Source organism: Aphelocoma coerulescens, chromosome 2 (assembly GCF_041296385.1).
Source record: "Aphelocoma coerulescens isolate FSJ_1873_10779 chromosome 2, UR_Acoe_1.0, whole genome shotgun sequence".
NCBI classification, from domain to species: Eukaryota; Metazoa; Chordata; class Aves; order Passeriformes; family Corvidae; genus Aphelocoma; species Aphelocoma coerulescens.
In genome coordinates this window covers 80,673,529-80,688,314 of record NC_091015.1, presented here as the reverse complement: position 1 = coordinate 80,688,314, position 14,786 = coordinate 80,673,529, and the positions used below count along the sequence as shown (strand labels likewise).

The 14,786-nt window shown below is 40.5% G+C and overlaps 1 protein-coding gene across 4 annotated transcripts in view; it reads left to right on the top strand.

The window, feature by feature from the left end:
- GMDS (GDP-mannose 4,6-dehydratase) overlaps positions 1-14,786 on the top strand; it is a 424,030-nt gene that overhangs the window by 347,944 nt on the left and 61,300 nt on the right. For all 4 annotated transcript variants that reach the window (XM_069008224.1, XM_069008227.1, XM_069008223.1 and 1 more), the window contains exon 9: positions 627-723. In XM_069008224.1, coding sequence (XP_068864325.1) covers positions 627-723 — 97 coding nt within the window. The remainder of the gene's footprint in view (positions 1-626; positions 724-14,786) is intronic.

The window sequence follows — 14,786 nt, the reverse complement described above, 5'->3', positions numbered from 1 at the left end:
CAGGCTGTTCAGCACATATGAAACTGATTTGGATGAAGGGAGCTGGCTTTCAGCTCACAGGTAGTAAGTAGAGTTTACATGTATGTGGAGTGCCATGTCAAGGTAGGAGCGAAAACCCAAAGAACTGTTTTTGTTTTGTTTTTTTCTAGTTAAGCACAAATTAAATTATACAGCTTAATGCTATTCAAACAGACCTTCACGTTTATAAAATTAACAGATTAAAGAGTTCCTGAAAGTATTGGCCAAAATACAAGAATTAAAAATATTTTAAGAAAACAGCTTTGAACCAATCCACAAATGAAAATCCTCACTGTCATATTTATTTGCAGATACATGAGACATTCTGAAATCAGGGCATTTTATTTTCCCTTAGCATTGTGTGTTTAATTTGGAAGTCCTGCATTTTAGACCTTTCACTGAATCAAAAACCAAAACAAAGAGACTTCAAAAGCCATTGTTACTTCATTCAAGTCTAAACTCTCCCTTTGTTCCTTTAGCTAATGAGTTTATACTGTCCTGCAGGGAGAATTGACACCAGCCTCAAGTAAATGAAAGCAGGCCAAATGTTGGTAAGATCAGAGCACTAAAGTAATTATGGGTTGATTAAATGTTTATCTTCTTTACAGGTGGGAAGGGAAGAATGAAAATGAAGTGGGACGATGCAAAGAGACTGGCAAGATTCATGTGACAGTCAATCACAAGTACTACAGGCCAACTGAAGTGGTAAGAAAATGCCCTCTCCTAGCTTTGCAAATGAATAATCCAATCACTCAGCCAATAAATTGCTGCATTTGGCCAGCAGTCTGTGAAAACGGCTTAATTGCACTCCCGCTGCCAGCTTTTAGAGCTCTAAATTAGCCTGCTTGTTGGCCCCTCACAGCCAGCTACCTGGGAAGAAACAAGGAGCAGGCGGGAGGAGCGGGTGGCCCTCTCACGGAGACACTGCTCTACTTTGGTCACCCTCCCTGAGTGGGAGAGGCGGTGCTGGGGGGGCTAAAACATCATATGGGAAACAAAACAAAGCATAAAACAGCTTGTTGTGAATGGGAATATGGTCATCTCTTCTCCAGCTGCAAGTAGGGAAAGCAGAAGGTGGGCGCTGATGGGCTTGATTATCAAGTGCCACCTTCTGTGTTTCACGATAGTATTTCATCTCCACCACTGAGTATCCCCTGTCCAGCTTACATCTTTGTAACTGCAGGTAAAGTGAGTGTTGCCTGTTCAGCTTTCATCTTTGTAACTGTGGGTGCTGCAAAATGCTGGTTTAGATGTGCTTGTGTGCTTTGTAGGGTCCCACTCAGCAAATGTTCATTTGCAGAACACATCTTTACCCCCAGGAATGCCTCAGTGAAATCTACCAGGGGTGCTAAACCAGCACGTGCTGCTGGCAGGACCAAATCACTAACCCCTGTGCTCCAATCACCTAATGAGAATTCTAGGAGAGGGGAAAAACCAACAGTATTTCCAGGTCAGGCAGGATGGTGGCAATGCACTGAGATGGTGCAGGATGAAGCCTGGTTTCTGGACACAGGGAACAGTAGCCCCAGTTGTGCTACGTGGGAGTGGGTGTGCCCAGGAGAGGCTTTCTCCTGTCCTGGGGAAAGTGATAGGAGCCCCACTGGCTGCTGACACAGCATCATCTGTCAGTGTGTCCATTCAGAAGAGATGTCTGATTCAAGCAAGGGGGTGACAAGAGAACCTTTGTGCTGTTGACACAGATTGCAGGGTGGGAGTGGGGGGCTGTATGTGTGGAAGTGGGCATGGGTTCTAAAACTGAAATTCAGAGGGGAATAGAGACTTTCATGTTACATTAAAAAGGCTGGACCTGTGTGTTGGAATCAAATGCTAGGAAGTCATTAAGAGCTGTCTGTCATTCTGTGCTGCGGTAAGGTGTCAGGGTGATAAGGAGGACAGAGACAAAAGGACTTGCCAAACAGGAAAAGGACACTTGACCCAACAAGTCTGTGCTTTGTGAGACCCACTTTCCTGCTTTGTCATACCTCTTACTAACAAGTACGTATTCACTCCTCAAAATTCATAGCTAGTGTGTAGCTCTTTGGAAGTCCTTGCTGTAGTTTTACAATATTCATGTGCTCAGACATATTCTGCTGAAATAGTGCTGCCCATGGTCTTCTTCCTCTCTGTCCCTTTTGGTCTCCTTTTGGGAACACGGTCTCTGGATTTTAAATTCAGTTCATTATACATACTGTTTTGGGACAGTGCATAAGCACACATCCCTCAGGAATACTTATAATTTCTAGTGGGTCCATACACAAGAATAGGGAGGTATTCAACTACAGAGTGGAATGTGGCCTTGAAATAAACACATTAGAAGTCTGATGCTTATCTGAAATTATCTGGTTTGTCATAGGCCACGTTCTCCATCTCTGTATTCCAGTACCCCCATCCTGCCTTGCTTTTAGTACAGTCCCGACTTGGTTCCTGTGGAATCCAGGAAGGCTGTGAAGCTGCTCAAACATGATCAAGGTAGAAGCACAAAATGAAGTACCTTTGTCTTAAGGAGCATGCAGAGGAACTGTGAGGCAACTCCTCTATGAAGAGATGTGATATCCTTTTCTGCAATCAGTTTCCTTTTTCGATCATCTCAGAATGGATACCCAGAATCACTTCCTCCTTTTTTTAAATTCTAATTTGTTTTCCATTCCTTGTCAAAGGCAGACAAACTACTGTTTGTTTCATTCAGGGAATCACATCTATGCAATTCAAAATACTAGACCAAAAACCAATCCGTCACAAGAAAGCAAGGAAAAGCAATGAAATAACTAAAATGGACTCATGGCACCTGTCCCCTCCTGCCACTCGTACCAATACTGCTGAAAGCAAGAAAGCCTCAGGTTGACATTTTGGGAGGGATCTTAGCCAGATCATTTAAGAGGAATTCTGCTGTTGAATCACAGCTGACACAGAAAATCTGATGCTCAGATTCTCATGTCTTATTTAGAAACATTTCTGTCTGTCTTTCTAAAATTTAACATGGTATTCTGGAAATTGAAAATAAACATAATTTAATCTTGTGTACTGTCAGTTCTGACAGTGCCAATACATTCATTTGAAAACACATTTGTTTTCTTCAGTTAGTGATCCCTGGGGTCAAGGCCTCCCATTGAAAAGCTTAGCTGTACTGAAGAAGAAACCTTGAAATGTGAGACAGTCTTCTGGTCAAACTAAGTAGACCCTTTGAATGCCTTGGCTCTAAATCTCTTCACTCTTCTTTTGACTGCTGTGGGGCCCCTTGATATTTACTGGCCTTGGGAATTGTTCCTGCTAATGCTTCTAATGCCTGTCTCTCTCCTTCCTTCCTCGTGTCTTGCCAAATGCAAACCTATCAGTATCGTTTCTTTCAGTTTTTATCGAATTCCTGTCAGTATATTTTCTGACCCTTTTTAAAATGTTTTTGGAGGCTAACCTGCTGTAAGGATTGGGGAAAAATTTTTGCTTCTGCTTTTCTTGAACAATTTTCACAGGACCTTCATGGCAGGTTTGCTTTCTGTACTGGACTTGATATACTATGAAAGGTGCTTTCACTTATTTTACAATAAAGCTTTGTTTACAAGCTTTTAAAGCACATGGCTAGAAAAGTCATGCTTTACATTCATCTTCTGCTCTAGGTGTGCAAAGATCAGTTTCCACTAAGATTTACTCACCAGTGAAATGTAGGTACTTCAGAAACTACCTCACTAGTCTTTTCTACTTACAATCAGAATGTTCATGTTGTAGGTAGGCAACTTAGTTTATACTTGGATTTAAATAACCTATTTGGCATTCACAAAAATAATGTTAAAATAATTTTAAATTTCTTTCAAAAGTCAGAACTGAAGTTCAATGAGCTGCCTCAGTGAGTTGGAAACAAGCAGCCCTGCAGCACATAATGTCATAGGCATCAACCCTTGAAGTTGGGTAACTTTTAGAGTTAGGGTCTGTCTTTAATTTTCTTATCTTTCAGCAGGACAATTACTTTTAATTTGTATGCATGAATTTCCCCCCAAGAATTGCACAATTGCTTCTAATTAAATTTTGCACATTAAGGTGTTTGAGTAAAAGTGCTTCTATTATTTTTGCATGGCAGATATTAAGCTAACAGTTTTATAGGAGCTTGCTTCATTTCATTGTATTTTCCTGCAACAATGAAGATTAACTCCAGGTCTCACTGGTCTGTTGTGTCATCACAGAACTTAGATGTATATATCTCTCAGTTAGGAGTTTACATCACTTTTTGAAAGGGGAAAATAAAAGAAGCCTTCCAACTATATGTAAATGTTGTTTTTTCTCCGAATCTAATGTTCTGCATGTGTTACAGGCAATTCCTCCCCTTTCCTCCCACCTGTTTCTGCAGTTGTCCTACAGCTTGCCTAGCGTAGGAGCTGCAGGTTGTATCCATGCATCAGATTTGTTATGGACTGGCATGGCTGTAACTCTGAGGGTGTACATACATCATCAGTGCAAATTTCCTTCCTTTAAGCAAGCCTGGAAACTGTCACAATGTGATGCTAATATTTAAGTAGTCATCTGGCCTCTTATTATTCTTCTTCAAAGGAAAAAGAGCATGCTAACTTCTTCTTTTTGTTATATGACTTAAGCAATTAAGCATTTTTCTCCCAATTCTTTCTAGCACTGATATAAATGAAATATATAGATATACATATATATATGTGTGATTTCTCAAGTCTTATGTGTGTCACTTATACTAAATTTTGCATTTTTGCTTAACTGTGTTTGGCCTCAGTTACCCTTTTTCCTCCTTAGAATTAAGCAGGACGGCTTTAAATTTCAGTTCCTTCAGATGTTTTTTTAAAAATTCAGCTCTGTGTTTCCCATGTTTCATAGGATTCCAGTAAAAATTCCTTGGGGCATATCACATTCTCCCAAAGTCAGCTTTCTTCAAGTCAAAAACATTTCTGAACTCCTCTAAGTGTTCCTCCCCTTAAGAGCATTTAGAGTCTAATGAAACCATGATCACAAACCCCTAAATGCCCCACACTTCCACTTTAGTTTTCATACAAGCTTCATTTCCTACTCTTAAGTTCAGAGCTGCCTGTGACTGTAAACTGTTCCAATATCTGCATGAGGAAACACGTGCTTCCCTTCCTCAAGGATCTTTTTGCTCATCAATGTCAATATGTGGCCTTTATTAATACTCATGAAAATGAAATGGGAGCATTCAAGGAAGAATAATCTTCAGATGATTTTCCTGTCTATTTTCCTCTAGCAGTCAGGTAATGAAGTTGTGACTTGTCATAAAACCGACAGTCTTCTCTTATCTGTTTTCTTTCCTTCTGAAAATGTGTGTCAACATCTGAAAACTATTGCCTCTGCTGTCCTTAATTCTTCTCCAAGCTGACTTTGCTTCTGTCTCAGCCGAAATGTTTATATTTTTCCTTACTTTAATCTCAACATTATCTCTGCATTGCTTTGCCATCCTCTTCCTTTTATTTGTCCCTCCTGCTAATAAAACCTGCAGTAGTTTGTTTGTTTGTTTTAGTTAAGGCCTTACATATCAGGCATTTCAGAGGTATCTCTGAAAATATACATGTCAAATTCAGCCAAGTAAAATAATGATTAGTAGTAACTTGTCTCTATAGCATCTAAGAGGCACTTAACATATTCTAAATATTTCTCAACAAGCATGTGAAAAAGGGTTTTTAAAAAAATAGTACCACTGTGTTTCTGCCTCTGAAACATGTGTATGGCAGAGCAGACAGACAGCACAGCTCGAGTGATATCATGAAGTGGCAGCAAAGTTGGGGGAGAGCCTGATGGCATTGTGTTCTGCTGTCATTCCTGGGGATGCAACCGTCCTTGCACAGGTAGCTTTCTATTTTTTTTTTTATCTTATCCTGATTTTATTCATCTTAGTTCTTCCTTAGAAGAAAGGAAGATCATTATTGCTATCAAGTTTTCCTCTCAATAGGTCACCAAACCGGAGAAGCTTCAGCAGGCTCATGTCCAGTCTTGCTCTGTGTCTTGTTTAATCCTCTTAACAGACTCATAGCAGGAGCCCTAGCTTACCTCCTTTCTAGTGGGAGCAGATACCTAACAAGTGCCCCTCCAGCCCTCCCACACGAATTCTGGCTTTTTGCTTCATAATTAGCTCATTACATCAGTATTAGACCGGCACATCCAGTAAAGGAATCCCTCTGGACACCACTGCTCATACACTGTGCTTTACTCAGTTGCTTCTCTTTGCGTCATCCTGCTCCTCCTCTGCTGTGCCTCCAACAAAACATTTCTCTGGCAACTTCTACAGCTGGCTCTGTTCCCCTTCTTCCTTCACCACCTCTTTCCCTGCTGTCATTCCTGTGGTTTTGAAACCAGCGATGTGTCATCTGTGACCTTCGCATCTTCACTGATCTTCCCGAGACTCTCTGTGTCTTCTTTCCCATCCCCTAATGCCACAACCATCTGACAAGACTGGCCAGAGGAAGAGGGTGTCCTTACCACCTGGGGTCTAGGTTGGAGTGCTTTTGCACCTTGGGTGTTACACCATATGTTCATTTACGAGACAAATAGTTTTTCTTTGGAAATGTTCAGACTGGCTGAAGAAATCTCTGACTGATTTTGGGCAATGCAATTTTCCGATCTGGGTGGGTAAAGAGATTTCAACCCCATTGAAAAGCTGGTGTGTAAAGATAAAGCTGTCATCCAGGCAGAAGGGTTGGTGGTTTTGATTCATTGCTCATTTTTCTAAATGCTGTTGACACATAGCAATTAGTGGCAGTCTTAGATGTGACAGATCTCGGCTCAACTCCTGAAAACAGATTTTTAAATTAAACTTAGGTGACTGGAGGATTAAGGCTGAGGGAGAGGTGAGTGAGGATGGAAGGCTGTCTACCTCCTTAATTAGACCCTACCTGATTCAGCCAGGCATCCAAGCAAGTGCTTCACTTCAAGGGCATGAATAGTCAATAGGGACAGTTTCCATACGAGTAGCTAAGAGTGTGCTTATGTGCATTGCTGCATCTTAATATGAAGGACAGCAATTCATCTGTAATGGGAACTGAGAAGGCCAGCACAAACACTGTGGGAGCTCAGGAGGTGCCAGCTGATTATTCTTGTTTGCCTGCTCCATTGTACAGTGCCTGGGAGCAGAGATGCTGAAATAGCTCAAGACACTTTCTTTAGTCAGGTTCTTTTAGGGTAGCTTTTAGTAGGTAGGCAAGAAGGAATTATACCAAGTTCATGTAGTTTGTAGTTTTAATCAACTGCTCCAGCCCGTAATTCTTCTCTGCCTTCCCGACAGTGGGGGGTCTTACTGCCACCTCTTCACTTATTCATGTTTATTCATGCACAGAAAGTCTCTTTTAATCTCACGTCTTATCCCCTTGTCTCCCCCTTCTCTTGGCCTGCCATTTGGCCTCCTCCTCCCCCTTGTTATCTCTCTCTGTTGTCTCACCCTCATTTGGACCATCCCTTGTTTTCTTATCACTGCCTATCCTATGCCTGTCCCATACAAACACTCCAGCAGATGTGGTGGGAAATGCAAAGCCTCTGAAGGGAAGTCATGAGGGTGGGAGAGAGCCTGGAGCAGGCAAAAGCCATGACAGAAGGCTCAGGCAGCACCAAGACACATTTGTCACAACTGCTAGGTTTTCCCTCCTGCCAGCAATCTCTACCACCTACAGCCTATTCCCCATTTTCTGTGTGAGATCAGACATTCAAAAGAGCCAAACTGTGCCTCAGACCACATTTTGGAGTGTCCAGTGAGACTGGCAGAGTGGCTCAGCACAAATCTGTTCCCATCAGGCTTTTCTGAAGACCTTAGTGTCAGAGGTGCTTGAGGTCACTTACACACCTGATTACTGTTCACATTCAAAAGTGGGAGCATGTCTGAAGATCTGTCTCACTTTCAGATGCTGTTTATTTTATTTCACAATGGGTTTTTAAAAGTCAAGCAATATGTTAACAATACTGTTCTCATTTTGACTGTGTTTCCCATGTCGTTGTAACCTTTTCTTTTGAGTGTGCTGTGCCAATTCAACCCTTGCAACAGTTTTAGAATGGCAGCAGAGAACTGTAAATGACATGATTTATATAAAAATAAAAATGACTTTTGAATGCAGAGGATATGAGACAGAGGTAAGGTTTCCTTCAGAAAATCTGGAATTAAGGGCCAGTCTTAGTTCTAATTTCTCCAGCCTTAGCCGGAGCTTGCTTGCCTTCAGCTGTTTGTATTTTATTTTATGGGTGAGTGGGTGTACAAAGGAAAATGACATCCCCAGAGTGTTCATGTGTTTCATCTGAGAAGCCATGAGATGGTTGTAGTGTTGGCAAAAGTAGTTTCTGCTGGGTTTGGGTCAGCAGAGGCCTTGCCATCAGCCTTTTCAGCATGGAGTCCTCCAGTCAGGGGTTTGCTGTGGAAATAGGTGTCTCCAGCCTGGGTATGCCATGGCACCTAACATTTTTCTTCTTGAAAGATAGTACTTCAAGCCACTGATTCTCAAATCCCATGCCACCTCTTGCAAAATATTTATCAATTTTATATGAGAGTGAGTGCAGTTGTCCTTCTGAGGGACAGTCCAGGGCAGCGTGAAAGGGCCATTTGGGCCAGGTTAGGAGAAACGCATAAAGGCACAGTAAGTTCTTCGGAAGGAGGAGGGTGTGGGGTTTTGTCTCCAAAAGCTTTCATTTCATGATTTTTCAGGTGTTTCGCAGTCCAAAAATGACAGTAGACATCTATCCATTTATTTTATTTCTTTAGTTATCTGAAGTTTATTCCCCTAGAAACTGTGGGATGTTTTTGCTTCACCTGTGGGGAAAAAAAAGTCAAAAAATATTCTGCTTAAAAAGAATCAAAATTGTCCCTTCAGTTTTTCTAAGGAAATCCTGATTTGGAGGGGAGGAAGGTACTTTTCTAGGGGAGTCAGAGTTTCTTTTAATTTAGTCCTAGAGGTCTTCTGTCTCCGCCAAAATGTCAACAAGGAGTTTTTCTTCAGACCCATCCCTGTCCTTCACCATTTACAATTTCTCTCAAGAGGGAAAATAGTTGAAAGGAGGTGGAAGTTTGGAAGTGATTGTTTAAAAAAATAAACCTTCACCTTTCCCCTCTATCACTTTTAGAGTCATCATTTGTAAATTAACAACTTCATGATGGAGGCATGAAGAGGTGGGACCTTTGCTATTATTGCTGCCCTGTGATGATGATGATGTTGAGGAGTGCTTGTTGAGTGATGTTGAGGATCACCTTCCATATCTTCTTGTCTCATGTTTGTATTCCAGGAAAAAACCATAGCAATGATTCAGACCATATTGGAACTTAAAAACCTTTTACATTATTAATTATTTTTTAGTATTCTTAATGTTTGCCTGGTATTCAAGAAGACCTTGTATGGTTGAATAGCAGGGGAAATTGAGCCTTGTAGATATAAACAACTTTTTTAAAATGGGGGGGGTGCGGAGGGGGGAAGAAGAATTGTTGTTGCTGAATAAAACCTGAGAATAATTATCTCTGTGTCATAAACATCTACAGTATTTGTCATGAACCAGGAAATGGTTCTTCTTGCCCATCTTGGATGTTCCCCAAATTGTCTGATGTCCCAGCTGGATGGGTGAAAGAGGAGACAGTAATTATCTGCAGGGCAGGAGAGACTTAAACATTAAGAGCTTTATGCCTAGGATCAGCTGGAATTTTTTGCTCATTCCTCACATATAGTCTCTGAGCTCACCAAAGCAGACAATATGAAAAATATTAACAGGATTCAAGAAGACATTAGTAATAGATTAAGAGTGCATGCCTCTCTTGTGAGACTTTTTCTTTCTTGATTTCTTTTTTTTTTTTTCAGTCAAAAAATTCTAAAGGTGAGTAGGTGAAGTCAATTTTAATAATTCACAGACAATAATACATCTATTTCTTGTTTGACAGAGCTAGTGTTTAAACTATTAGCATTGTCTGGCATAACATGAAACAGGATCAGTCACTCATCCCTTTGAAACCTCTAACCTGGCCTCATTTGAATTTCTTCCTTCCAGCTTTGCCAGTACATTTTAATAGTCTTCGTAGAGCTCTCAGCTGCCTTGTGACTTCAGACTTTATCTACCAGGTTGTGGTTAGGAGTAGGGTAAGACAGCACCATTCCTTGTCAACTTTTCTGTGTGCAATGACACAGAAACCTCAGTGCTACAGATAGCCATTGAAATTCAAAACAGACCACTCAACTGCTGAACAGAAATGGGTTTTTAAATCAGATTTTCTCTTTGGAGCACCGTTCTGTAATTTTTGAAAGCACTCTTCCTTTTTATTACTTCTTCCAAATTGCTGAACGGGAACTACTTTGCAGTCATGCTTTGTATTGATTAGCCGTAAAGGAAAAGGGGGAATAACAATAATGAAAACAAAAAAATATGGTTTAAAATAGGACACCTGCCTGGTTTTTTTGCAGTGATCTATGACAAGGTCATGTTTTTAATTCACTACATCTGTTACCGAGTTAGTGGTTGCAGACCTTAGTTTTAAAAATTTCCAGACTGGGTACCTAGGAGTTGAATTGCTTTTGTGCTTATTTTTACTTCTGTTTGACCCATAGAATACTACACTTTTACCTTCTGATTTTGAAAGCAAACCCATATATTGAAGCTTCTTTACAATAGCAAAGACTTCTGACTAAAGTAATTGCCTGCCACTATAGTTTTTCCGTAGATAACAGTTGTAAATTTCCAAACCACTAATCTTTGGCAGCATTTTCCTCTTGATCCAAGTTTCTGTTTCCATGTGTTGGTGGAGATTAAAAAGTGGGTTATGAAGGTGAAATTGGAACCAGAGGAAGTGTGAGGTTTTAGGAAAAGCTCAGGTAGGGCCAAGTCTGCTCTGTCCACTGTTTTCACAGCTATGAAACAAAGCCTACGGGGGCCTCTTCTTGTACTGCAGTGTCACCACTGATCACGCATTGTGACATTTGCTCCTCACTCAAAACAATTCTTCTGTAGGGCTAATCCTATAAAATTACCACAGTCTTTTATCCTGCACATAGTTGGCTGAAAGGGCTTGCAGATGAGTATCCAAGGTAGTATTTAGGTGTTTTTCCTGACCTTCCTTTCTCTGTCTCCTCCCCAAGGTGCTTATTGTTATTATCTTTGTATTTAACGTATTTGTTACATGCCTTCTAGACGGCTTCCGGGCTTAAAATAAAGGCCAAAATTAATCTTGACTGATGAAGTGAATCCCAGGAGTGAGATAGCTCAGGTATTATAAACAAAAAGTTGTCATGACTAGAATGTGACTAGCCCTATAGGTAAACCACCCACCTCTATAATAATTCAATAGCTGTGTGGCGTAAATAAATGCAAGGGGAAGGGGGACACAAGAGTAAAAACAAAAACACAGGAAGATGCCCTTTTCACCACAGTAGAGATCCACCACAGGGAAAACTTATGAGCACTTGAAAAACAGCCAAAGGGAGTTGGTAATGGATGGCAGGCAGTTTGTGTGCTGGAAAGCTCACAAGAAATATTCTTATTTTTGCCTTCTAGTATTAGCAACCACAATTAATTCTACTTTGGCTTAACTGCTGAATGGAATAAAGGAAAAAAAAAATTATTGACTTCATTAAGATCTTAAATATGGCTTTGTGAAGGATTTCCTACTCCAGAGTAATGCCTGGACAATTATCTTTGATACCCTTGATAACATAACTTGCTATGACTGAGAATACCATGGATGCAAACATCTGCATCCAGCGGCCCCTTCAGCTGGGATATACTTTCAGAGAAAGCAGGTTTCAGGGCCATGCTTGCTGGGTGAAAAACGTACGTGCAGGTACGTGACAGCTTGTGCACTTGCTGTGGGTTTTGTGAGGATCAGCATTACACACCAGAGTTCATCAAATGGGCATTTTGTACACTGGCATGCAGACAGCTTAGGACTTACCAGGACTTTGAGCTGGGGGGGACCATTAAGAAATGTGACAAAGTGGCTGGAGTAGTTGTTGCTTTTGGCTAGGACTACCAAGTATTCTCCTATTTATCACAGAAAGAGGAAAGGGCCTGCTGAAGTGGTCAGAGGAATGTAATCAATAACTCTTTTTCCACACACCAACCAAGGAATGCCAATGACAGCTAGAGACAGAAAGAGCTAAATGCATTAGATGTGAATGCCTCCGTGGTTTGTATACCAATTTTTCCCCTGTTGCTGACTACCTTTTTTCCTGTAAAACCTGCAGAATCTGTGTTGTCCCTCAATGTCTTTTTAACTGCCAAGAACTCAGACAGTGTTTGCAGAGCAAAACCTCAAAACCTCTAGAGTGTCCTCAAACACTGGGTGATGTAAAGGCTGTCTCAGGGTTCCTGTGTAACCTGTTAAAGACAGTTCAGGAGATTGGTGTGCTCCAGTAGATGTATCACACCTGTGTGTCACTTCCAAAAGCCATAAGGAGATTCTTAAGGCAGATAAATGAACTTTATACCAAGTTCCTCTACAAGAAAATGTTCTCTTTGGATCAGGGTTCAAAGTGAAGGAATATCCAATTAGAATTTTTTGCATTTCCCTTTTATTCATTGCTGTCAACTTGCCATATTTTTGCCTTCTCATAAAAAGTACCATCTAACCAATTACAGTGATCTCTGTAGAAATGCACCTTGAAGGAAAGCATTCTGTTGATGTAAATTATTTTAACATGGACTTTGGATATTAGAGAAATTCCTGAATAAGGGAAGGGAGGTTTAGACATTTCTGTAAGGATACTAATTTAAACAGTAATGCTAATGGGAAGAGATGACTTGACAATGTACTGGTGGAGGTAAACAGACTCATTTCTGTGAAAAGGGTGTTGACAAGCAGTGATTTTTGGGAAGTCTCCAGACAGAGTCCAGACTCTGACTTTAGGGATTTAGGCAATATAAAAATTATTATTTAAAAAAAAAAAAAGACAACTCAAACATTTACATCAGCTGTGCCTGCAGCTTTTTCATTTTTCTTTTTTTTTTTACATACTTTTTTTCTATTAAACATTTCCAGAAGCTTTGTACAGTTAAGCCTAGCACTGTGAAAAGGACTAATACCCTCTTTTGATAAGCTCTTCCTGTGTTGCTTTTGTGTCAAATCGAGCCTATTTCAGCTTCGAATTTAGGCTTCTTCAAAAGAATAGAATATGTAGGGCCTTGAGCCTGATAGACCTCATGTGGACCTGAACTGAAATAATCCCATTGAGTATCATGTTTTTGAATATGAAGTGCCCTTGAATATTCTCATGGCCTTAGGCATAGATACAGGGATGACTCCCTCCAAAACCAAGTTCCAGGCATGCTGACAAAATCATTTCCTCGTGTCCCATAGAGTGTTTTGCTTTGGTTTGTTCACATACCCCAAATTAATTTTTATTTTGCCTACAAAGGTGGTGCTTTGTGAAGAGGGAGCTTACAAGCATCCTGTTTTGTTGCTTCTTTTTTGCCCCCTCCACAAAACATCCCACTGAATGCTGCTACAAAGAAAGCAGATTCCCCCATCTGTACCCTCAGATCCCTGAAAACTCTCGTTGCCTTCAAAAATCACTGCACACTCGTGGTGGTGTGCTGTAACTTCTAGAGCGTCTTGATGATGGCTGTTGTTTGTTGTTGTCTTCTTGCACTGTGTCTCTACTTATTTGTGCTCCCTTTCCTGTACTGTGGGCATGGGAATGCAACTTGACCTAAAGATTTAGACTGAGCAAAGGAGAAAAATGGAGTCGCAGCAGTGTGAAATGCTTCAGTGCAGCAGAAACAGAGTAAATTAGCTCATATAAAAGCCTGGTTTTCATGGTAGCAGTATGACTTCATGTTGTTAGCTGCTTCAGTAATGTGCAGCATGGCCTTGGATTATGAACATTTTGTGCAGGAAAATTTCTTTTGGTTCTGATTTGCAGCACAGCTAGAGTAGGAAGATCCTGGGTGATGGCAGAGATTTTCAGAAACAGGCTATAATAATCACCATTATATCTTTGTAAAGATTTTAGATAAACATATGTGGGAAACTATTTTTTACATCTTTTAAGATTCTGCTCCATAAATGCTGACTTTCACCTGCATGCAAAAGTTGAAGGAAGCATACCAAGCCTAGATAGGTGTCTGGGTAACAAGACAGCTTTTCAGTTCACTGAGACCCAAGCAGCTCGTCCTCTTGCTGGAAATTCTTTGGATACCATCTTTAAATGTTTTACAGTATTTTTATTAGTACTTTCCACTCTTTGGTGGATCAATGGAAGCCTGTTCTGAAATTTTAGGCACTTCTTTCTTTGCATTAGCGTTTCAAATTAATGGTCTGCAACTGTAAACTTACATAGTTGTACTGACACATTTTTTAAATATAAAGCTCTCATGTTCCTGCAGTTAAAGGAAGATCCAAAGAAAATGAGAATATCTGGCACTCCAGTCTCCACTATCAGCTCATTAGCCGATTCTGCAAATTTATTCTTCATGTGGAAAAAATGTTGTGACGTATTGGCTTGTTGGCTGTATCATAGAAGTGTTACACTGGTAACTGTGTTACTATAAATTGCAAACCAGTGCATATTTTCAGCAGTTGCAAGGTATCTTCATGAACAGTTCTGGTGGCGCACTTTAGTAAGACATATTTTAGATTCAAAATGCTGGAAACACTGTAGGCAGTAAATGTGATTTCATCCAGCTCTTATATGGATTGTATAGTACCTGGCTTTTTCCTCTTTCAAAAAGATGCAGTTAGAATCATAGACTAGAATCATAGAATATCCTGAGTTGGGAGAGACCACAAGGATCATCAAAGTCCAGCTCCTGGCCCTGCACAGGACACCCCAAGAGTCACACACTGTGCCTGAGGGCGTTTT